The sequence below is a fragment of the Ascaphus truei genome, chromosome 4, assembly GCF_040206685.1.
Source record: "Ascaphus truei isolate aAscTru1 chromosome 4, aAscTru1.hap1, whole genome shotgun sequence".
Classification (NCBI taxonomy): Eukaryota; Metazoa; Chordata; class Amphibia; order Anura; family Ascaphidae; genus Ascaphus; species Ascaphus truei.
The window spans coordinates 391,902,895-391,928,863 of record NC_134486.1 but is presented as its reverse complement, the minus strand read 5'-3'; the positions used below and the strand labels follow the sequence as shown (position 1 = coordinate 391,928,863).

Below are 25,969 nucleotides of genomic sequence, written 5' to 3'. Positions count from 1 at the left end.
ACCGATGAGTGTTTTTTTCAGGTGCTCAGCTTCCGGTGTTTTTTGGGTTTCTATTCGGTGCGCCATCTGATAAAGCTGTGAAATAACAAAACAAGTCTGAGGTTATATTTTGCAGAATAGACAAATAAGTTTATTGCTTGTGCGGTGCACACGCAGAGGAGAGTTTCAAAATAAAACCCTCCCAAAGACATGGTGCATACAGGCATTATTTATACACAAAATACTAAACCCACGCCCCCTCTACAAGGTTGCGTGTCGTCACTACGTAAGCGTAAAAGGTAAACAAATTATGCACACGAATACATTGAGTTGATGACATTATGGGATGTCTAAATGAGATGATTCAGCAATAATACTTTAATAAGCTGGTGACCTTTTCTCTACATACAGAACCTCAAAAACCCCCACCTTCGGGAAATCATGCCTTTCTGTCTCGTATTTTTCATAACATTGGCACATTGCTCTTGTTCTCAAGGTTTTTGGCTTAGCTGAACCGCTCAATATCAATTGGAACTTCAGAAGAAAAAAATGTATTTTAAACTAACGTTCATTCCACTTTCATACAGACAATAGACAATATCAGGCACCTAAGATGGATGTTGACTTAAAATGGTTGCATAGATCCCAGTGCTGTTATGTCAGACCCTCCCCTTACGTCAAATTCTCACTTTGTCACCTTCACGCTCAGATCAGGGTCATTCATGCTGGTCTCCTGCCTGGTTTGTACATAGCATTTATTTGACTATGTTGCCTTATGCTTCCTTGGCTCAGCATGCTGCCTGTTATGCTGGCACAAATGTGTCACTGCAACACAATTGAGGTGTCTACCTCTAGTGTTCCCTCCACAACTTCATCTCCAGGCATTACGTCCATGCCTTCCTCTCCAGGCATTCGATCAAACATGTCAACTATTCCTCTCACCCCTTTGGCCAACCTGTCTACCTGGTCTTAAAATCTTAAGGGCATTTCCAGAGTGTTGTGAATCCTCCTTCAGGACAGTTGTCAAAAGATTTGTTGATTAGAGGCACCTACCAGCACTAATAGCCTTCCCTCTAACAAAGCAAAGTCTTACTCTCCACACCATACCACCCCCTCCTATAGGGCTCTTGCCATTCGCAAATAGTGACCTGAGCCAGTGCTGTGCAAAGTCCTCCCTGGGCCATCCATTGCTGCACGCATTAATTTGCATTCTTTGGGCAGTCCTGTTGGACTTCTCTATCCCTCTATGTTATAGTGTTACATCCTTTTAGTACGGTCATAGGAAGGCTCCTCATAGGTTTCTTCCACAGAGTTTTCCCCCCTCTCCTGCACGCTGTTTTACACTCTTTATGAGTTCTAGGATTTACAGTATCAACTTTTCTGGCCTCTTACCCTTCGCCCTACCCATTCTACGTTAGGTTAGCAAAACCAAAGTTCCTAACTGAACCAACCGTTACCACTACAGAAACACAACAATGACCTTGAAACTCTGAAGAAGTGTGGGAGCTACAGACTTCCTATATGTTATTTGTACATCTATAATATAAATGAATTATCTTAATTTCTTCACTAATAGATGAACATGTGGCATGTGACCACCAGATTGCATTATCCAAACAATAATACAGTGTTCATTTATAGCAGGGAAAAAAAAGCAAATAATTCATATAAAATATTTTACTGAAATGCTTTTTTCCCCCAGAACAATTAAATGAAACAACATAGGCATAACTGAAAAATATATATTTGTATGGTATAGTTTCAAATTATGTTTTATCTTACCTCTGGTCAACAGCATTGCATACTGACATTATACATAGAAGAAGCAATTAGGCGTGACAACTATTGGGTTTATGGGCCTTTGTAAATGCTTTCTAGTCAAAATTTGCAAGGTGTTGGTGATGCTGCCACAAACAACAAACAGTAATATCACCATATGTAGTTATGCTTGCATTTACAGAAGATTACCTGTTGTGGGAGAATGTATAAATGTGCAAAGCTGGTAAATATATTTTTACAGGTAGGTGTAATGATAGAAGTAGAACAGTTCCTTACACATTAAGGCAGGGGATCTCAAATCCAGTCTTCAATACCTTGAAACAGGTCAGGTTTTAAGGATATCCCTGCTTTAGCACAGGTGGCTTAATCAGTGGCTCAGCCAAAGGGGTCTGTTCACTAAACTTCGATAAGTGACTTAATGATGGTTAATTGCACTTTTTAAGTGATTTTGCATGTGTAGTTATTCACAAAGCTTGGATAACATGGCAAAATCTCTTGAAAATGGCTTTTACTCAAACTGTGCGGTAGCTCAAAAAATGCCCCAATTTTTTTGCTAGCAACTGCTATTCACAAAGCTCCGAGATGCAAATCGTGGGTTAAGCACTCACATTTTTTTCCTGCTACCTAAAGGGTGGCAAGATAAGAAATGTGATTTGCATATGGCAGAGTTTCTTATTTTTACTAAAAAGGATTGAATTTGTGGGTTTCTAGAGCTGACCCACATTACAGTACTTTCAGCTCTGAAGACCCCCTGCTTCAATCCTAGGTAAGAAAAATACAATTGTAGCCTGGAGCTCCCGTGGCTCCTGGAGACCCCCCTCCCTTGGCGCAGCGCGGTCGCGGGTGCTGCCAGGGCCAGCGATGGACCCGACGGCTGCTTACAAGGGTGGGGGCCGGAGCAGGGAGCAGCGCGTGTTCCCCTGCATGCGGCCGGTTGCCGGGGACGTGATCGGGCCATTGCTACGGCCGCGGTCACTAGGGTCCCGGCGGCTCGGCAAGCAGGGCGCCGCCATTGCTAGGTGCGTTGCGCATGCGCAGGACCCAGCTAGCGCGGGAGGCCCCCAGATAGCTTGCGCATGCGCAAGGCAGGATTGTCAGCCCCCAGGGTACATAGGGGCAGAGCCACATGACTCCAGGGAGCCAATAGGGCTGGAGAATGACTTGGCAGAAGAAAAAGGATACATTTCGCGGGCTTGAATAACGCCAGTCAGTCAGACCCAGGAGCAGCCAAGAGAAGGAGGTAGGGTGCAGGAGTCAGTGACTCTCTGCACTAGGTCAGCAGCCCCAAGGCCCAAGTTAGCTCTGAGTCGCCCAGTATAGTGAGTGTTGCCAGGGACAGCCCTCAGGTTAGGGACCCTGTTACTTACAGCAGTTGGAGCTGGGAACAGAAAGGGAAGGAAGGGTGAAGGGAGTGAGTGTAGCTCCTGCACCAAGTAAGGCCCTCACATCCCAGGTAGGCCCCAACTCACCCAGAGGCTAGTCGGGTAATTGATAAGGGACGGCCCAAGGTAGGGACACTACCTTTAGTGTTAGTGTGCTGTCTTGTCAGGGTCACGCCTGTCAGTGCCGTGAGGTCTGACAGGCAGGCACAGTGTTGTGCAGCACGTTGGCTGCAAGCATCCAGTGGGTCACAGCTTGTTGCTGCAGGCACTGGGACCAGTTAGTTAATAGTGAGGCAGAGGGGACTCGGGTAGTACGGGAAGAGGTAGTGCGGGTGCAGGGTGTCAGGGACTCCTGCATAAGATAGGTTCCCCGTACACCCTAGGAGTTTTCCCCAAAGCCATTACAGGTTGCTGTGCTGTAGGGATGGCCTATAGTATAGCGCGTGTCACGTAGTGCCAGTGATAGACAGGGACACAGTGGACGCTGCGTTCCTGCTGAAAGGAGACTTGGGCTCAAGTCTGCGCCCAGAGAGAAAGACTATCTTCAGGGTGGGACCGCCCCTGGCGGACCCCAAGCAAGGATTCATCGGACCGGATCAGACCGGATCCCAGAACGACAGATCCTTTGCGAAGCCAGTTGGAGATCCGAGCACGGGAGTGCTCGGGCAGGTACTATTAAATCCACAAGTGCACCAACAGGCCCTTTGCTTAATAGTGACTGTGTAGTCACCCGTTGCCTCTCTCTGCAAGAGTGCGGGACATTGGGTGGGACTCTATGGACACTGGGTGGGATCACCTGGTGTTGGGGAAGCGTCCTGGGCGACGCAGTAGTAAGTGTATCCTCTAGAGAGGGACACCTGTTATTATGGTATTGACGTGATATGTTGCCTTGCATGTTAGTAAAGGTATTGGTTATTATACATCTAGTGTATGTGATTATTGTATTTGTCCTGCGAGGAACCACTCCCCCTCTGGTGGGAGCCATCGCAGGTGGAGGCGCTGCACCGAGTAAGTGGTTACTCATAGTATCATAATTGCCCCAGGTTCCCCGTGGCGGAAGCTCAGCCCTCCTGTGAACCAAGCAGGTAAAGCACCACACACCTGGTAACACCGTATGTTCTCCGCACCCACATTGTATCTGCGATTGGGGGGGGGAATACCCGTTACACAATTCTAGCCCAGCTTCATTACCTTAGTGGCTAACCGCTTAGGTAATGACGGGGTTAAATAGCAGGAACTGCTTTGTTGGTGATAGAGGGTTTGGGTGAAGCTTGTAGTTGCTCCAGGTGAGTGCTTAGGCAACAAAAAGGGTTGTGGGAGGAGTTAACCCCTTCATTATCTAACCACACACCCCAGAACAACTAGCCCCTTCACCCACCCCCTCTAACACCAACACCATCACACAGACTGCTGGAGTAAAATGAAATGTTAAGTTCATTTCGCTCGTTAAGCAAATACAAATTAGCATTTTTTACATTAAAAAAATAGATTTTTCTTAATGAATATTGTTTTTACACAAAATGTATTAGCGTTCTTTAGCAACATGCCAACCTGATCAATTTACAATGAATTTATCGAAGGTTAGTAATAGGCCCCACACTGAGCTACTGATTGAGCCACCTGTGTTGAAGCACGGATATCCTAGAAACCTGACCTGTTGGAGTTGAGATGAGAACCCCTGCATTAAGGTGTCTGCAATTATTCCTATATATTTAATATTTTACTTAAAATCAAATAATTTGAATAGTTTAAAAATATGAAATCTCCTACAGTATATTTTACCTACACGGCATATTGAGACCTACAGATGTAGCCAGATTCTTGGGTTCTGATGCCGCGACATACAGTATAAAGCAAAACATTCCATCTCCAGAGACAGTATATAAAACGACACAAGATCACGCTCTATACTCTCAAGTGCTCTGTGCAAATTTACTAACATATACAGTGATAATTAAAAAGTGACTGACACAACACAATGCAGTGAAAGTGATTGTATATCAAGTATGATCAAGTGAATAAATCAAGTGATAAAGTGAAATAGGTAAAGTATCACTCAAACTCTTAGAAAGGACTGTTTCACGGTCCAGATAGAAGAATTCGCTGAAAAACCAGGGGAACGATGATATACCTATAAAAAAAAAAAAAAAACACTGCATAGTGCAATATTGTATGTGCAATATAGTGAATATGTGGAAGGCTCCCAATTTACAACTCACAATATAGTAGACAAAAAGGAGCAGAAATCCAACTGTGGCAAAGATGGTTCCAGGCCAGAGCAGGTAGGAGGACATCAGATCTCAAAGGAGAGAAACACATACCATAGTGTAAAAAGCATTTATAACCAAATAAAAAATGGAGGCTTACAATATTGAAGAGATAACACGGCAGGGTAATTAAAGTGTAGATGGTGATTACTGAGTCGCGACCTCAGGATAACACCTCACCAACGCCGCTGTGAATCTCTTCCGCATCCACGCTTGGGCCGATACGTCACTTGTGACATCAGTTTCCGGCGTGACGGGAGACCTGGAATAATCTTTGCCACAGTTGGATTTTTGCTTCTTTTTGTCTACTTTATTGTGAGTTGTAAATTGGGAGCCTTCCACATATTCACTTTATTGCACATACAATATTGCACTATGTAGTGTTTTTTTTTTTAAAGGTATATCATTGCTCCCCTGGTTTTTCAGCGAAATCTCCAGAGACAGTGTCTGCCATGATGTAAAAGCAGGGGCGGTGGGGTGTCCATGCTTCTGGATCTGACCCCTCGTAGAATTATTCCTTGGGCGCAGGGCATCTGCAGTCATGTTACTGCAAGTTTCCCCGGTGCCACAGTGCTATATTCTGGTTACATATACTGTATAGTTACTAAACGTGCTAAGCCATAAGACAACTTCCAGTGTTGTCAGTCATCCTCTTGTCCATTCGCTTGAATGGGCTGTACAGTATGTACAGTATGTTGTCTTCCGATACCGGAAATATGGCCAGCCATGATTTCCAACAGACCGCTAAACCTCCAAGAAGAGGACATTCAAGGAATAAAAAAAGATTACAATTCGAAATGTTTTAGTTATGTTATTGGATAATGTGATTGTACATTGTGATTCTTCACAGGTATTCCTTTTTCCCATGGTGAGAACTGGAAAGAAATGAGAAGGTTTACTCTTTCAACCTTACGGAATTTTGGCATGGGCAAGAGAACTATAGAGGATAAAATCAGTCTTGAATGCAACTTTTTGATTAAAGAATTTGAATTACAAAAAGGTACAAGTTCAAAAATAAGAAAGTGTTCAGTAAAATTGGGGAGATCCTGTGCTTTCAGCAGTGACCTCTGATATATAAAAAAAAAAACACATACAAGACATTGGGGCTTATGCAGAGAGGATAGAGAAAGGAAATAGCGCCATCTTTTGGTGAAAATACGCACCAGAGAAGCTTGTCCTGCTGAGAACATGGCGAGATTCACAAAATCCGCCACAGCAGGTTTGTTTACTTAAAAAATTGCCAAACACGTGGCGAGAACGGTAAATTCGCAATGTTCAGATAGGGTCGTATGCCAATAGCATCGATGCGCTGGAACGCGCCATTCTGCCATATAATATGGCGTGTTCCAGGTCGCCAGAAAAACTTGGCAATTTTGCTACCATCAGTAAAAAGAGGTAACGCCGTTTTCAGCATACCACCTTAAGTAACGGCAATTCTGTGGCTATTTTATTGCCGTTTTAGAATTATATAACGTTCCTCTCTGCATAAGCCCCATTATCAAAGACCAGAACAAAGGGGCTTATGCAGAGAGGATCGTGATGTACTGGGAAAACGGCAATAAAATAGCCAAAGAATTGGCATAATTTATGGCCGTATGCTGAAAGCGCCTTTACCTTGTTTTAGCAGATGTTAGTCAAATTTCCAAGTTTTTCTGGCGACCTGGAACACGCCATATTATAGGGCAGAATGGCGCGTTCCAGCTCTTCGGTCCTTCTGGAATCGCACGCTATAATAGTATGGCGAGTTCCAGGTTGTCGCCACGTGTTTGGCGACTTTTACTCTGCTGAAAACTTTTCTGCCGGTTTTTAAAAAACGCGCCATTTTCTCCCGAGTTAAAGGTTTTCTGGCGAGTTTTTTGGCCAGAAGATGGCGCAATTCCCTTTTAGATCCTCTCTGCATAAGCCCCAAATTCTCCTATTATCTCCCTTGCATTGTTTCTCTGAAAATACAAATAACTGTATATTACAGGATGTGTTCTGTAAATGCTGTCATATTTACAACATTGAGAACTAAAGATTTACACAAATTTACATTCTGCATCTTTGTTATTGAGGGTGAACATTTGCACTCATGTTTTGGTTTCAAATGTAAAAAATATTTAGTTTTAGGCATATTTTTGGTTTTAAAAATATGGAGTTTTGATTTGACTGTAGTTCTGGTTTTTGAAACTCGATTAGCTTGATCTGGGTTTATCCTTTTTACCAGGTAATGGGAAAACTCAAAATAAAGAAGTAAAATAGCACAATATACCATGAGATGTTTAAAATTAGTATAGAATCATAAAAACAATTGGGAAAGTTCAATAATGTAAATGAGAATAACTTGAAATAATTCATTAGTAATCATGTCAAAGAACTGTAGTTGGACTTCAAAAATACCACAGAATAGACAGAAATGAGCAGAACAACCCACCAAAATAATCACCACGGATGGTGACAGATACTAATGCTATCAATTATTTCCCTTTACAATGGATTTTAAGTATGGGAATAAACCAGACAAATGTGTCTTACTACTGTATATTATAATAAAAAAAACTATCTCTCTTTCTTCTTCAGTCTGATGTCATAATGATCAAGATTGACGGAGGTGGCATGTGGGGAGGGGGGTGATGGGGAAGGTAAAGAGATGGGGATAATGCGGGGGGAGTGACAGGAAAAGGGGGTTTAGCCTGACATCATCATGACCAAATACAAGGAGTGATGAAGGGTAGTAAAAGGAAAGGGGAGTTAGGGGGAGTTACAGATGCAGCGGCCGTTATTCGAACATATCACGCGTTGTATACCTCGGAATACCCATGACATGGCACGAGATTTCTTCCAACCTTACCGCCTTAAGATGCATGTTGACTCGTGTTTTTATCGAGTGCAGAAAATTGCATGTTAGTGTTCTGGTTTTTAAACACCTGCAAATTGACACAGTAGCACAGTAGCAAAGTACTGTACACATTACAATTCATTCATTTCTGCCATGGATACACGAAGAATTGCACCCAAATAAATTAGAATCCATGAAATTCAAACAAATCAACTGCGGTAAACACATGTGTGCCTGGTGTGATTGGCGGCATGATAGCTGTGTGGAATACAGCAGAGCACACAAAAACGGCTCAGTGAAATGTTCGAATAAAAGCCGTTGCATCTGTACATGAGATGGGATAATGGGGAAAGTTGTAGTAAAGGAGGGTGAAGGGGGAGGGACAGAATCTGGAAGTTGTTTATAAATGCAGTCTGGTTTTTATGTCTGGATATTGCCAGGCACCAGAAAATAAATCACTTAAACTACTACCTCCTTGAATGAAAAATTAGATACAGCATTTTTTAATATTACTAGTGCCACATACTAGATAACATACGTGGGATGCATACTAGTGAACCAAACAAGTCATAAGCAAAATAAAAACTGGAAGGGGTGTATAAAGATTATACTCCCCAAAAGTGCTTTGTTTGAGGTGCAACCTTATGGCATGGAAAAATGAATACAATAAAACGTAACATTTAATGCATGTTTTAAAATCTTGTTCTACACAAAACATCTTAAAAAAATTGGACTAAGATGTGAATAGGTAATCTGAAGGAATCCCATGGGGGAAGGAGTAGCAGTACACAGCAACAGACACGTATGGAGGCTGGATCAAGTGTCTAAAAACATTTATTGGTCTACCATAGTGATGCAAATAAAATCATCCTCCAGGAGCGAGAGAGACCCCTCTAAGGCAGCGATTATACAGAAAAACGCCTGTGATGTAACCCATAGGAAAGCAAATACATATATATATATATATATATATATATATATATATATATATATAAACACACACACATATATATATGTAACATACTGTATGAAGAACACATCCATACTAGATTAAGTATAGGTAAGGAAAATATGATTCAGAGGAGGTGCTCTAGATGAGGACATGTTTCAATTCCCAATCTATATTAAGGCCATGTGGGACCAATGTGTTCAGCCTTGTAATCCAGAACATCTTCTGATTTAAGATCTTCTGATGATCGCCCTTCCTAGTGGGTAAAGGGATCTGTTCTAGACCACTGAAGATGAGGGAACTAATGTCACCATTATGGTTTCCAAGAAAATGTCTGGAAACGGGAAAACGAATGTCTTGTTTCCTGATTATTCTAAGGTGTTGCATACTTTAATGGAAGAGTTTGTGGGATCCCTGATTAATAATGTCTGTAATCTAAATTTTACCTACTGTATTCATATCATTCACACCATATTGATTACTTGGACATCTCTCTTTCTATTGACATCAATAATATGATACAAACCGATGTTTTTAGAAAAAGAAATTCCAAAAATGCATTTTTGAGAGCTACAAGTGGACATCCAAAATCCCTGGTTTGAGGAATACCCAAAGGGCATATCCTAAGATTGAGGAAGATTTGTTCAAACATTGAGTTGTTCATTGAACAGTTCAAAGACATTGCCCAGGCATTTAGACAGGGAGGCTATCAGATACACAATATCCAAAATGCCTTTGAGAGAGCTTAATTTGTAGATTGATCCATTTTGCTTAACGATAAGGCTTTCAAGACCACCAAAGTAGAGTTACCTGCTTTAGTTTATCACATAATACATTAGGCATGGAAAATACATAAAACATATAATTTCCAGACATCGGGATATCTTAAAACTAGATTCTGACTTAGTGTCATCATACCGGACAAACCCAATTTTGTATTTAGACGAGCAAGAACATTAGCAACTCATCTTTCACCCAGTATGTATACCTCACCAGCAACACACACCAAATGCTTTACGCCTCCTTTGGGCTTTCATAAATGCGGTTTTTGCAGTGTTTGCAAATAGATCAGAAGATCTTAAATCAGGAGGAGAGATCTTCTGGATTACGATGCTGAACACATTGGCCCCACATGGCCTTAATATAGATTGGGAATTAAAACATTAATATATATATATATATATATTATTATATAATTATATATATATATATATATATATATATATATATATATTATTATATTATTATATAATTATATATATATATATATATATATATATATATATATATATATATATATATATATATATATATATATATATATATAGTGGTTGACAAATCACCAAAAAATCTACTCGCCACACAAAAAAATCTACTCGCCACCTAGTACCAAACGTGTGCTGCTTGGGCCAATGTTTACTCGCCCGGGGGTTAAATCCACTCGCCCGGGGCGAGCAAATGTATAGGTTTGTCGAACACTGTATATATATATACATACAGCTATATATATATATATATAATATATATATATATATATATATATATATATATATATATATATGGGGCCAATGTGTAATATCTTATATAATCATATATAACCCTTTCACTTTTTGTTTTGCTTATGGATTATTGCCGGAAACTGAGAGACATACAGTTCCCCATTTTCAAAAGCTGTATATATAAACACACATTGACAATACAAATATGCATCTGAATGATTGACCACCCTAGGAAAAAATTAAGCTTAGAAAATATAACAGTGTTTGAGATATTGCATTGCTTAGTGTCCGGTTTTACTAATATATACTCTGATCTTTATATTTTCCTAATTCATTAATCTGTACATGTGTGATTTTGCTTTACAGGAAACCCAACTGACCCAACCTCAACGATACATGTCGCAATTGGCAATATAATTACGTCAATTGTGCTTGGACACCGCTTTGATTACCAGCATCCAACGTTACGTAGAGTTTTGAGTCTTGTCAATGAAAACATAAAACTTCTTGGGACTGCTTCAATTTTGGTAACTTTATTCTTTTTTGTATAATTAAGTTAGAACTGTGAGAATTTGAGATAATCATTGAAGGATGAAAAACAGGTATTTGATATATTTATATACAGAGACAAAAATCAGGTTCTCCGGGACTAGTAAGCAAAATATTTGTTTTATTATTCAAAAATCAGTGTTTTGATTCTCTTTAGAAACTTGAAATCTACAAATCGAAGTTTGACACATTTACCCATTTCTAGAAATCAGAATTGTTTCTCCCAGCTGAGATAGTGAAGTAAATAAACTTTATTTAGCAACTGGAGCCCTTAAGCTTGTCATTCCAAGTGCCTTGCTCCAACAAGCAAATTTCTTATAGCTGTTCTCAACCATTAAACCATTGTTTGTTTAAGTGTTATCGCACTGATACTTTTTGATGAAACTGCAGCCTGGAAGAGCTGCACGGAGACACTGCATCTCTGTGCACGGCTCTTATAGGCAATCGTGCAGTTTAAATATTAATTTTAATACTAGTGTATGGGAGCAGGGCGTCTCCTGAGCTCAACCACTTTCATTTCAGATTCTGGAAGCCCCTGCTTTCCGAGTTACAGGCGCCGGTGTCAGGTGCCGGTATCTCCTGTGCATTTAAATCTCCCGGTCACGTGACACAGGAGATTGAAACATTGCAGGTGGTTACTGGCACCCCATACCGGGGCTATAACTCAGAAAGCAGGGGGTCCCCGAGGCTGAAGTTAATGAGGTTCAGCGTAGGAGACCCCCTGCTCCCATACACTATTAGTAAAATTCACATTAAAGCAGCTTAATTACCTTAGCGGCTAGCCCCTAAGGCAATGAAGGGGTTAAGGCACAGTAGCTGGTTTATTGGGGGAAGAGGGGGTGAGGGAAGGGGGTACATGGCCCAAGATGGGTGGTTAGACCTACCAGGTAGGTTTCATGAGGAGTTAACCCCTTCATTACCATAGCAGTGGCAACCGCTATCGTAATGATGGTGTTAACCTGCTACCCACACGGTAGGCCTAACCACCAACCCTCACCCAATCCTTCTACCCCCTATAAACATTAAAATACCTACTACCTACCAATACACAACCCATCCACCATCCCCTGTGCCCTCAACAACCCCCCCTTCCCTAACACATACAGTACATTAATGGGCAACATGACTATTATTCAGATATGGATATTAGTGCATTTGCCTATAAAAATAAAACCAGCCAGCATAAAGTAAATTAAAGTTCTACTAACCCCTGCCAGGATGAAGGCCTTCCTCATCTTCCTCACCATCCTTTTAATTAAATATAACCAAGAACCAAAAATAAAAAAAACAATTAAATAAAACCAAGAACCACTAATCCAAAACATATAAATAAAAACAAGAACCACAAATACATAACAATTAAATAAAAAACAGCATTTGCAAAAAAATACAGTACATTGCTTGTCACAGTGCATATCTATACCCTTAAAGGTGCATAAATAAACACAATGGCAGTCAATATGTAACCTAAAAAAAAATACAATGAAAGTACCAGAAATACAAAATAACATACAATCAATGTTTGTATTACCTTTGATGTCTTCACCCTTCGATTCGGACCTCTTGATCCTTGACGCAATGCTCCTCAACTTCTGGTAAGTTATTTTCTTCTTTCTTCTATCTTCAGTCTTCACTTCTTTACTTGTAATCCAATCCAATGGGACGGATGTTGTCCAGTCAGCTTCCTAAACTCAAATGAGACATGACAGGCCTTATTTAATGGCCTGTGACGTCACATTTTATTGTCAGATGGTACACCCCAAATCCATGAGACAGATTTTTTTTTTTTAAAGATTTGACGTCATCAAAAGGGTGGGAAGCAAGCCAATCCGGAGTGCTATGCTTCCATCCCTTTAATATGACATCCCCATAAACAAAATGGCTACCATCACATGTTACTCCAACCAATCGAATTGTCGAGATATACCATGTGAGGCACTGAAGAAGAGGAAGACGAGGAGGATGAGGACGGCCTTAATCCTGGCAAAGGTAAGTACGACTTTAATTTACTATTTGCTGGCTGGTTAATTTTTTGGTTATGTTTTATTTTTTTAAAGGGCAAATGAGCTAATATCCAGATATGGATAATATGGATTTTGCCCATTACTGTAATGTATGTGGTGGGAGGGGGGTTGGGAAGAGTATTCAATGTATTTTATTGATGTTTGTATTGTAATATTTATTGGGGGTAGAGGGATTGGGTGAAGGGGATAGGTTCTCCAGGGTGGGTAGTTAGGCCTCTCGGGTGGTTAGCGGGAGTGGTTAACCTTTTCATTACCATAGCAGTTACTACCGCTAAAGTAATTAAGGGGTTAACCCCTCCTGCAACCTTTCCAGTAGGCCTAACCACCTACTCTGGCGCAATTACCCCCTTCATTCACTGCCCCCAATGAACCAGGTTGTCTTTACTTAACCCCTTTATTGCCTTAGCAGTTAGCCGCTAAGGTTATGAAGCTGCTTTTATATTATTTTAATAGTACAGTATTGTAGCAGGGGTATCCGGACCTGAATCACATTGATTTCAGGTCCAGGGACCCCTGTTTCCCGAGTTGCAGGCACCCTTATGGGGTGCCGTTATCCCTCTGGTTTGTTTAAATCCCCTTATCACATGAGCCGTGCCACGGGAGAATATCAACATGGCTGTTGGGATACCGGCACCCCATAACGGGGACTTTAACTCAGGAAGCAAGGGGTTGACAAACCTGAAATCATTGTGGTTCAGCTCCGGAGAACCCCTGTTACTGTATTATTAAAATAAAAGCACACGCGATCTCCTGTTAGAGGCGTGCAGGTAGAGTGACTGATTCAGTCTATCTCTTACTGCGTGTCTGTTACAGATAGCTGAAACCTGGTAGGATTCACACAGCAGGGACCCCCACTGTGTTTATCCAATGGGCCGTTAGTCGGGCTGCTGGAATCTTGCTGCGTGCTAGAGGATGTCGTGCAAAATACGCACAGCAAGCGGTAGAGAACCAGCCGCTACACCTGTACTCTCTGCTAGTAAAACAATGCTAGCCAATACTTTACAGTTATTTAAAACTGTTATATTACACTATTAGTAGGTATGCGTGTTGGCACTGATAGTACCATTTTACCTCTCTGCCAGTAAACTAACAAATAACTTCGAGTTGCTTGACAATAATTACATGACACCATTATTCATTATATTAGATACAGTATACTGGTTGGCATACAAATATTACCATCTGACATCTTTCTGCTAGTATGCTAGCAACCAATCTCCAGTTGGTTTAACATGGTTAGTCATTATATTTGATATACTAGTTGGCATCCAGATAGCCCCAAAATGCAAGGGATGAGGGAGTGTGTCCTAGATTTGACCAATGGTGTTCTGCAGCAGCTTCAGATGATGAACTGCCTGGTAGCCAAGCTAGAGCTGGTGGGGAAGAAAAACTGGAAGGGGGGGGGGGGAAAGGGGACAAAGAAGGGGCTGATGGTATAGTAATATAAAACATCTTTAATAAATGACACATGAAAAAGCCCCCCTGAGGGCGTACTCACACTCTGTACTGCCACACAGGGCACATAACGCGTTGAGTGGAAGAGGAGGAGGAGGCAATCCGTTCCCAGTTGATCGTGACGCCAGACGCCAACTCCAGTCAAGCTGCACGAGAACCCCAGCGGCCGCTTGTGGGGACCGTCAGAGACTGCCAGAGACGGAGGAGACGCACACCGGACAGCATTGGCTGTAAAGATACCCTTATGTGCCCTGAGTGGCAGTACAGAGTGTGAGTACGCCCTCAGGGGGGCTTTTTTATGTGTATAATCATAAAAACTTAAAACCAGAGACATAACATAAAACACAGACAAAGCTCAGTGCACATCCAGAAAAACTTATATACGATACAGTGCCTAAATATACATTGATAAATAACTAATAAATAAAATGGTCTTTTAGTTTAACATTTTGGCCAAATTGTTGTAAGCCCTTGAGCCAAACTTCACGGCAGACCACGTTTCAAGGGTCCCTAGACTAATATAAATTCTTAATAACCTGTGCATTGCCAGGAAGAATGATTTATAATAAATCTGTCAATATAAGTTGCAAAAGTTCTAAGTCTGATTGAAGCTTTTATTAACCTGTACATTACCAGGAAAAGCACTCTGTAATAGATTTGTCACAATCACACTGCATGCAGGCAAGTTCCCCTGATAGTTGGAGATGCCATGGAGTTAGCTTTTAACCATTTAAATGTGGGAGGGAGTGAGCTTCAATTGGATAGGATCATAAAAACTCAATGAGTAATGTGTGTCATTATTAACTGCTATCACACCTATTTCTGACAAGGGGAATGTCATGATGACTCCCTCTATTCTATTACATTTATTTCCATGGGATTCCCTCTTGAGTCAGAGTTCCTGTTGGTAAGAAATCAGCAGAGGATGAGAAGAAAAGAAAGCGCACACTTCCTGGTGCAAATAAAGTTTTACTAGGTTAAAAATCACAGAAAAAAATCAATCAACAATACACTCACAAACATCCGGTCAGTTTAAGCAGTATGTGGTAATCGACAGATGCGTGCTGGAGTTGTGCAGGGTTGTCTTTGCGTTAGGATACTATGCCAGCTGCTACAGTGCATTTGCTGCCTGCTTCCGCCCCCCCCAGGGGTTGGAGTGCCCTCCCGTGTCACATGATGGCTTCAGACTGCGTCACCACGTGATCTCCTCAAGCTCCCCCTCCTCCGTAGGGCATCGCAACAGCGCGGCACTTCAGGGACGATCTCACCACAGCCCAGTCTAACAAAGTCAGCCCGCTTCCTGTCTTCTGCCTCACGAAGTTCCGCACTGTGATTTTAACCTAGTAAAACTTTATTTGCACCAGGAAGTGTGCGCTTTCTTTTCTTCTCATCCTTTGTAATTATCACTGAAGTTCTGGGTTAGTACTTCCATCTGAGAAAGCAGCACCCTCCTGGATTTTTTCAGCAGTCTGGACTGTTTTTGGACTCACATTTCAAATGATTGGACTCTAAGGTTGTATTTGAACTACTTTGGGGTCAATCAGGGGACATATTTACACTCTTTTTGTTTTTTATTGAGCGCCTGTAGCTGAACTTTATATAGTATTTAGGCACTGATAATTGCTTTATTCATGATTCCTATAACAAGAAAAGAAAAGTGCTCAAAAAACTGCACACTAGTACAGTACAGTGCGGAAGGCACAAGCGTGTAACATACATTTTACTGTACCTTCAAAGATGACGATACATCCTGGTCCACGCCTAGAGATGGCAACCCACACATGCATCTTCACTAGGTGTTTTGGACGAAGCTTCCTAAATTTGCAACCTTTAATGTGGAATGCAAAGGTAGCAAATCTCTCCAGCGATACAGTAGACTAGTCAGTGAAGATGCAATCCTGGAAAGTTTCTCCACTGTCGATCCATGCCTGGGCTTGGACCACTCTCTTAATCTTGTTAACGTCCCTTATCATAGGGTACGCTCTGTAATGACAAGGAATAAATAATTTTAGAGGTACAGTACAGTTTTTTAACCAAAACTTTTGCCTCCTGTACTGTCCAGTATTAACCTCACACGTCCATATTTCCATCCAATTCTGCATCTCATCTTCTTTATGCTGGTCTCGGATACAGTGAGATTGTGATTTTGCTGCAGAGTGTATTTGACCCTTAATGCACTCTTCTCATCATTCTCTTCACTTATTTTGTCGACCAGAAGAGTTGTCTCCCTACAATGTACAGAAAAACAACAATCCGGTAAGTCACAGTGCATTAAACACTTTGATCATTTTCATGACATTTCTTAATTTTTTCTTATCTTTATGCATAGTTAGTATTTTCTTATCTATTCTCTCATTTTCTATTTGCACCTGATTCCATAGAGCACTCCACAATTCAGTGTCAGTAGATGTATGAGGTAACACATTTAACATCATATTACTGTCATTTGCATATGAATTAATAAATTCCATTACTTACGTTTTGTTAAGTATTTTCTTTCACCGAAAACTTGTGCTCCAAGACTCGAATTGTTCCCCCACAAACGTCGCAACGTTTCTTTGAAGAAATTCCACGCTATTCCATTCAGCGCATACAAATGCTCCAGACAATGCTCCCTGCACGTCCCGCAAGTGTACCTTCTTCCTTGGGAAACTTAACCAGACAAAGGCAGCCCCCGAACAGTCCGTCTCCCTCTAGGAGATTCGTGAAACGTGGTTCTCTGTCTCTGATCTGTTAATCAACTGTAGTCAAATCTACCAAAAACTTGATACTTCTTTTTTTCTTCGGTTCGTTTCAATTTTTTCTCAAATCTTGGATCCAGGATGTATCGAACACACCCCCTCTAATCCAAATGTGACGAAAAAACTGAATGAAGGCTGGCTCGCCAATGTTAAATGTCCTTAAATTCGCTTTTTCTGTAGATTTACGTCAGTATAACAGAATTCAGCATTCTTGTCGTTTGCACACAAAAACAAAACGTTTATTTTGAAAATAATTACTTGTATACAAAAATAGTAAGAATGACGATGATGTTTCAAATAGATTGATATTCTTAAGAATAGTTGCACATAGTAACCTTCTTTCTGTTAATCTCTCCAGGTATTAACATTTCTTTCTCCTCTTCATGATATCATCACTCTGGCCTGGTCTTTCTTCCTCTGGCCTATCTTCTCCTAAACTCACTAAACTCACTGCTGTATTTATCCATAATGACCCACCCAGTCAGCCATTTTAACCTTTAAAATGTTATATCCCAACATGGTATTCACCTACATTACTGATGTCATATGAACTACTTCTGAACATATAAGTAGTTTCAAACTTACTGAATTGAAAAGTCTTATGGCAGCATTTTTCCCAGTTAGGACTTGCAGCTGTTCAACAACTTGAGGCCACGAATTGACCTTTTGGATCAATTCTGTCTGTCAGAATAGATCTGACCTTTTACTTAGAATACTGCACATGTAACAATAACTGAACATACAATCAGATAATATATAGATATGAAGGAAAGTCCAGACTATTATACTGTATACTTTAACATTCTGCCTTTGATAACAGATTCATTCATTACAATATAATTATTGCTTAATTGGATTTCTTACACTTGACTTTTGAATCACACTGATATTGATATTTTCAAAATAAAAAAACCAGAATAAAATACGGCAATATTACCATAGAATTTCCCAATCAGCTGGCGCCGGGCCCCTGCCAGTCCCGTATTCTTGATCATAAACGTCGTTGACAGGTGACAGCAGGACTACTACACCTGTAGTCAGCTGATGAGGCTGGAAATCGCTTAGGTACATGCAAGCTTGCTCGAAACTGTACGCGATATCCGGCACAGCCTGCAGATATCCGTGCGTGAAAAATATGTTGTATAGTGCTCAATAGAAAACAGCAAAAGACATGATAAATCTTGAAAAAATTGAATTAACCCAATGAATGAAAGTAACCAATAATTCCGAAAGATGTGAACTGGTGAACTATGATCCCACAAAGCACTGCAGTAAGGATTCAATAATAGTTAACACCTACCGGAGACCAGTATGATAAACATCTATTAAAACGGAATGAATTCAATAAATAAAGTCCAATAGAGTGGATAAACTGGAATAGACTCACATTGGGATGGTGATCCACGATTGACAGCAAGTCCTAGTGTAGCCAGTAGTCCACGGGTTAACTGTGCCTCCGTCTGTAGGTAGATACAATGAACAAAGGAAGGAGAAAAAACGGAGCACTATATCCAAAACTGGCTGAGCCAGAATGAAAAACAAGGATGCGTTCCCATGATAAAAAATATAGCTTATTTTAATGGATAAGAAACAAAACAACCACACCAACGCGTTTCGGGCTAACAAAAGTCCTTTCTCAAGGTGAATTTCCGTGAATTTCCGTGCGTGGACAGACAGCAAGGGTTGTCACTGACGGTCGGACCGTTATTGGAAGCCGGTGCTGGTGCTGGCGCATTGCTTGCCAGCGACTGACGTTTCTTACTTGGTTTTAACACGACCTTTCACCTTTTGCCGTCTGCATGATCATATATGCGGGAAAAACCCGGTGATACACACCAATACCCTCCAATAAAATCGGGATCAGTACGAAATTAACATGGATCGCTACATAACCTTTTCCTTATTGCACGCTTCCACACATGAGGAACTGGTGAAAATTTGTAAAAGTCATAGTTTTCGATAAAATACTGATAAATTTGAACAACTGTTGCCATCTTATCATCTGTTGCATTAATCGCGGCAAACCTAAATTGATACATAATTGTATAACACACAAACCCAGCAAGCTCAAACACCCACACCCACCTAATCTTGACTATATGTAATGCCACATAGAGTGCCACTGGGCTGTGGCACATGAATATAGCAAACGACAGGGTGTGCCCAGTGCTACAGGGTGTGGGCGTTTGAGCTTGCTGGGTTTGTGTGTTAATTAATTTCTGACTGGAATCAGTTGTATGGAGGTTGTGGCACCTCCCCCAGAGCTCACGTCACCTCCCCCTTTTTAATGGTGGATCTCATATTGCTGCAGGTAAGGAATCTATTATGGTTCTTCCCCCTCATACAGAGGTATAGGTAACAAATGCAGTGTAGTGTAAGACTTGCACTTATTATGGTTTACCTTGACGATTTGGTGTGCAGGCTTATGATGCTTTGGCCAAAATATCTAACTAAAAAAACATATTTTATTATTATTAGTATTAGCATTATTATTAGTACTGAAGCATTATTTCTTGTAATTATTACCATGTATGTTTTGCATTTGGATGTAGCACTGAACACCCCCTGTCGTTTGCTGATACATTATTGTAACCTCTTCCTTCAGTCCCAAGGCCAATTTACAATAGACCACTGTGGTATCTTTTTTAAACGAAACACCTGCAAGTCGACACATTACTGAAGTGCATGCGCATTACAATTCATGAATATCTGCCATCTGGCGAATACGCGAAGAATTTCAACCAATTAAATCCGAACCATTATCAATAAAAACATCAACCGCGCATCAACCGTGGCTGTGAATGCAACATGAATACGGTATGAATGCAGTCAGAATGCGGCATGAACGCGGTGAAGTGCGTGGCATTCGGAAAAAAAATCCCGGAAAAATGCGGTGATGTTGGAGAATAAAAGGGGCCGCAGCTGTAGAATTGCCAACCTGTATCCATATCATGAGACTTTTATTCATTTCTGATTATCTAACCATACTCGCAGAGTATTCTGCTTCTTGACCCTTGTACCATCGATTCTTGCTCATTCTGTTTGCTAATCCACCCCAAAAAATACAGACACCATGGTTGGGTACAAATGGAAACAGCCTTCTATTAAATTAAACCAACACTCATGGACCTGGTTATCAAGTATGGGAACCTTTTGAGGAGGCATTTAGAGGATGAGACAGGTAGGTCACAGGGCCACAGCCCCTTAAATAACCAAGCACCCCCTCATCCTTCTCCCCTCCCCCCCTGCGGATCACTGCATGGCGACTCGGGTTAAGAGTCCTGCTTCCTTCCCCTTAATTGATAATTTATTCCTTTAGTAGTTCATTTCTAAGGATCCTCAGAGCTCTGTTAAATCAGGGGAAATAATGTGATTATATAAACAGGTAATGGACATTATTTTCACAAATCTAATTATATGTAAATATGACTGTTAGTTATCTGATAAAAATATGCTTAGCACCATGTTAAGTTAACACCACCTTGCTTTAGCTTTACATTACTTGCGTTATGCATGTCTTACCTAAAGGTAGCATTAGCTCCCTCCACACAATGAAATATGGGAGCTAGATACAATGAGAGAAATATTACAGAAGGTTAGGCTAACAGAGCTTTGTGGATATGAATGTAAAATTGGTAAATTTGAGTTGGTTGTTTGTTCAATATTCTGTATCTGCTATAGCATCCAGTGTTAATAAAAAATGCAAATACCAAAAAAAAATAAAAAAATTTAAATCGTCAATCACATAGCTTGAACCTTTTAGTTTGCGAGTATTGAATAAGCCGTAGTATCCATGTGCTATGATCCCTCTGGTGAGTCGCAGTCACGGTATCCTCAGCGGTGTCACCATAGTGACATGAACAGTAGAATAGAATCCTCTTTTTAGGTTCAGATTATGCTCATCACTACCCTAGTACAAGAGCAACAGGGCATAATACCGTAGCTAGCTACAATGTTATGGGGCCCCTCACATGCTGACCCTCATGACACAAGTAGTTTATACAGTGGGTTCCTGTTTAAAAATGCACCTTAAACACTTCTGTGCAATATTCTCCCAGTTTATACATAGGAAAACTACCAAGCTCACTAGCTGGAAGTAAGCAAGGAAAATGTGAACTGTCAATTCCAATCTTGTACTTTATTGAATAGCAGATGAACACTGCCCTTGGTTTAGACATGTGAGAAATGTCCAATGAATGCAGTGAAGGAGGTTTCTGAGCAATATCACTCTTTACTGCTAAAAAGTAAATGCTTGCAGTTTAACGAATTGACTATTGACTATTCATCCACACTCATGTTTCTCTCTTAGCATTGATGTACAGTATTCAATACACCATGAACAAATATTGTCCAACTTTTTTTTTTTTGCAGATTTACAATTTCTTCCCAATTCTTGGATTCCTACCTGGTAACCACAAAAAGGTGAAACAAAACATTGCAGAGTTAAACTCCTTTCTGCGGAAAACATTTTTAGAACACCATAAAGAACTAGACAGAGATGACCAAAGAAGTTTTATCGATGCATTTCTTGTCAAACAACAGGAGGTAACACGTCAAAATGAATTCAGAGAAAAAAAAACATCTGTTACATGTTGTACAGACATAATAACAGACAGATATTTCCACTTCATGTTCACATACTAATAGGGCTATTGGTGATGGGAATTTTTTGTTGCTGTGGTGCGAAGTTAGCAAAAGCGTCACAATATCCTAAAGTGGGACCCCGTTTTAGGGGTAAATTCTCAGACTCAGAGGTCTGTTAAATCTGAGCTACTAATGTGACATTACCTAAATAGGTGTAATTAGATAAGCAAGCTCCCCTACTGGTATTGAAACTCACAAGTTTATAACAAATCTATTGTATAATGTATGTATATGCAAAATATAACTTTTACTATGTGCTCTCTATAGCACTGGTAAAGTCACAATTCCCCCCAAGGAAACTTCCTTCCAAGAATTAAAAAATAATAATAATAATAATTGCATTTTAAGTTATGGTGGGTGAAAAAGGCAACAAAAAGCCTCCACCGTTAGCAAATAGCCAATAAAGAATATCACTTGTGAACACATTCACATGTCTTAGACAGGTCTGCAACCCTGCCTTTCAACCACATGATAAGCCACTATTGCAGTCAGGCCTCCCAGGTGGGTAGCGGGGGAGTTTTGGTTAACCCCTTAATTACTATAGTGGTTATTAACCGTAAAGTTGATTAAGGGGTTAGGGGCCATTACAGTAGATTGTATTTTTTATTGTACTCTTGCTGCCAACGGAGGACATGGACCTAGAGTATGGTGGTGAGGATGCTCTTCATCATGGCATAAGTAAGTAGAAGTTTTATTTACTTTATTAATGCTGGCTCGCTAATTTTGTATATAGAATAGGCAAATGAGTTATTATCCATATCTGGATAATAGTAATTTTGCCCATTACTGTACTGTATGTGTTGGGGGGGCGGGGAGGGTTGTTAGGGGTAAAGAGGTGGGTAGTAGGGTTGCTGTGTTTATTTATTTTTCTTGGGGTAGAGGGATTGGGTAAAGGGGGTAGTTTCCCCAAGGATGGGTGTTTAGAACGACGGGGGGGGGGTGTAGTGGGGCTGGTTAACCCCTTCATTATTATGGTAGTGAAGGGGTTAACACCTCCCACAACCTTCCCAGCAGGCCTAAATACCCACCCTCGGGCTACTGCCCCCTTCATCTACCCCTTTTGCCCCCAAGTAACAGGCATTTGAATTTTAAACTTTAGCTAGCCGCTAAGGTAATGAAGCTGTTTTAATTAAAGTTTTAATACTAGTATACGTGAACAAGGGGTCTCTGGAGTAGAACCATGTTGATTTCAGGTCTGGGGTCCCCCTCCTTCCCAAGATATAGGCCCCGTTATGGAGTGCCGGTATCCTGACGGCCATGTTGATATTCTCCCGCGTCACGGCCCACGTGATCGGGGGACTTAAACAAACCAGAGAGATACCGGCACCCGATAACGGGGCCTGTAACTCAGGAAGCAGAGTGTCCCCAGAACTGAAATGAATGTGGTTCAGCTCCGGAGACCCCTGCTACAATACTGTAATATTCAAATATTATAAACCCCCCGCGATCGCCTGTTAGAGGTGCGCAGGTAGAATAACGGATTCAGCCTATCTCTTACAGACAGGCCAATGGATTCACACAGCAGGGACCCCTGCTGTGTTATTCCGATGGGCCATTAGTCTGGCTGCGGCCCATCTTACGTGATATTGTGGCATTTTGCGTTTTTCATCTCGAGAAATGGTCGGATCTTGGTGGCTGCATATGTATATCGTTTTGTAGTTATATTTACTTGCACTGTTTATCTGTTTTAGGAGAAAGATGATCCCAAGTCTTATTACCATGATACCAACTTAATAAGTGTGGTGATAACCTTATTTACAGCTGGAACAGAGACCACTTCTTCCACTATTAGTTGGGCTATCTTATTTATGATAAAATACCCTGCGATACAGAGTAAGTGCCTAACTGTGCTAATCTTCTGCCTCTCCAAAAGATATCACATATAGATGAAGCCAAATTCATCGTTCCTCTTGATGTCCAGATACATTCAGATCAGTGAATCAGCGCAAATAACGTTAGCGTTCCCCAAATAACAACATTTTCCCCGAGTTTAACACATATCCAGTTAATATATGCAAAAACAGCCATTGTTAAACTCATTAAATCAGTATAGACTTAATGGGTGGAGTAGGAGTGTGAAAAGTCCCAAGTGACTTACTGTATATACAGTACTGTCCCAAACACTCCTTTATATAATTCACGAAGAGAGAATCCTGGGCACAAACCTGAAAGAAGACACCTGGGATATATGCTCATTTAAATAATGTAAATATGCTTTAATAACCAAATTATCACACATCCCAACTATCTCAGATGTGTTCAGTTTTATTCACAGGTATCACTCTCTCTTAATATTTTGTATATATTTTAGGGTCTGGATGGGAGTAATGGCACATTTTGGTAGGACCTAAATAGCCTAACATTCATTCCCTGTGTTAACCTGAACAGCTTTTAGTGCATCTGCGATATTAGGGTGAATGCCTCTATTTCAATTCATAAGCACAAACAGATGAAACAATGTAACTATACACCATAAAAGAGCTTAGTGTATCTGGGGATATGGTAGGAGATGTGATATTCTGCCCCAATACTGCCATTGTATCCTGTGGAGATATTCTGCATACTAGTGTAATATGTTGTATTATCATTAGGTACAACGAGGGTGGCTAATATTACAGATTATTTGAAATATATACAATATATAATTATATAAATAAATATATGTGTGTATATATATTTATGCTTATATCAAATGTACAAACATATACAGTACAATATCTGCCACAAAGATAACTGAAGCAATAAGGGGAGTTAGCATAGATATTATAGTGTGATGTATCAAACATTGTGCCAATCTTGTTCTTTTGTTTGCAGCAAAGAAATTCACCAGGCATCAGGTATCATAAAACCTCTGTACTTAATTATGTGCACCAGGTGTAAGAAGCTTGAGAAACGAGTCTCTTAAACCTGGCACAGAGCAGAGCAAAAGTGGAGCATTGCACCAAAATACACGTTCTTTACATTGCTATACTTTATCTCCACTGTAATAACTCACACATAAAGGGGTTTGTTTACAAGCTTTAGCTGTAGTACAAACAGTTTGCCCATCTGACTCCAAAGCTGCAAGCAACATAGAAAATACAATGGATTTATATGCCGTGGCAGCGACACACTGAGGCTAATGAGTGGGAATGTGTACAAGCCATTGTACACATCAGTTTAAATGTTTTTCAGCTGAAATATTTTCCTGAATGAATTTAGAATAAAATCCCCACAGTACAGAAATGATCATGTTCATGACACCGTTTTGAAATCATATGTCTTGGTTAGAGAATAAATTTGTTGTGCAATTTGTTTTACATTGCACACAAATTGTAACTTTTTTCTTGATGCATAATCAGAGTTAAATAAGGATTTCATCTTGTTTTGACATGCAGCATATGATATAGGTATAGGTACCTTATTAATAGAGATGGAGAGGATCAGTGAGTAAAGACACTGACTTGCACTGAATTTGAAGCACGGGAGCCTAGTTCAATTCCTGGTGTCAGCTCCTTGTGACCTTGGCCAAGTCACCTTTTCTCCCTGTGCCTCAGGCACCAAAAACATAAATTGTTAGCTCCACGGGGCAGGGACCTGTGTCTGCAAAATGTCTCTGTAAAAGCGCCACATAAAACTACCAGTGCTATACAAGAACATATTATTATATATTAAATTAATGGACACAAAGGCTCTGAGCTGAGAATGAAGGTGTATCTCCAAGAATTACAAGAACGTACTGATGCAGCCACGAGTATCCGAACACTTGATTGGGAAAATCTGGGGCAATACACCAGTAATGCTGCAACATTTCTGTGACATTTCTGCAGACAGACTAATGGCCCATTGGATTAACACAGCGGGGGTCCCTGGCAGTCCCATTCCAACTGTATGAGACTGCCAG

The 25,969-nt window shown here is 40.6% G+C and overlaps 1 protein-coding gene across 2 annotated transcripts in view; it reads left to right on the top strand.

The window, feature by feature from the left end:
* LOC142493882 (cytochrome P450 2K4-like) overlaps positions 1–25,969 on the top strand; it is a 66,466-nt gene that overhangs the window by 16,414 nt on the left and 24,083 nt on the right. For both annotated transcript variants that reach the window (XM_075598578.1, XM_075598577.1), the window contains exons 3-6: positions 6,258–6,407; positions 11,040–11,200; positions 21,814–21,987; positions 23,778–23,919. In XM_075598578.1, the coding sequence (XP_075454693.1) occupies positions 6,258–6,407; positions 11,040–11,200; positions 21,814–21,987; positions 23,778–23,919 (627 nt within the window). The remainder of the gene's footprint in view (positions 1–6,257; positions 6,408–11,039; positions 11,201–21,813; positions 21,988–23,777; positions 23,920–25,969) is intronic.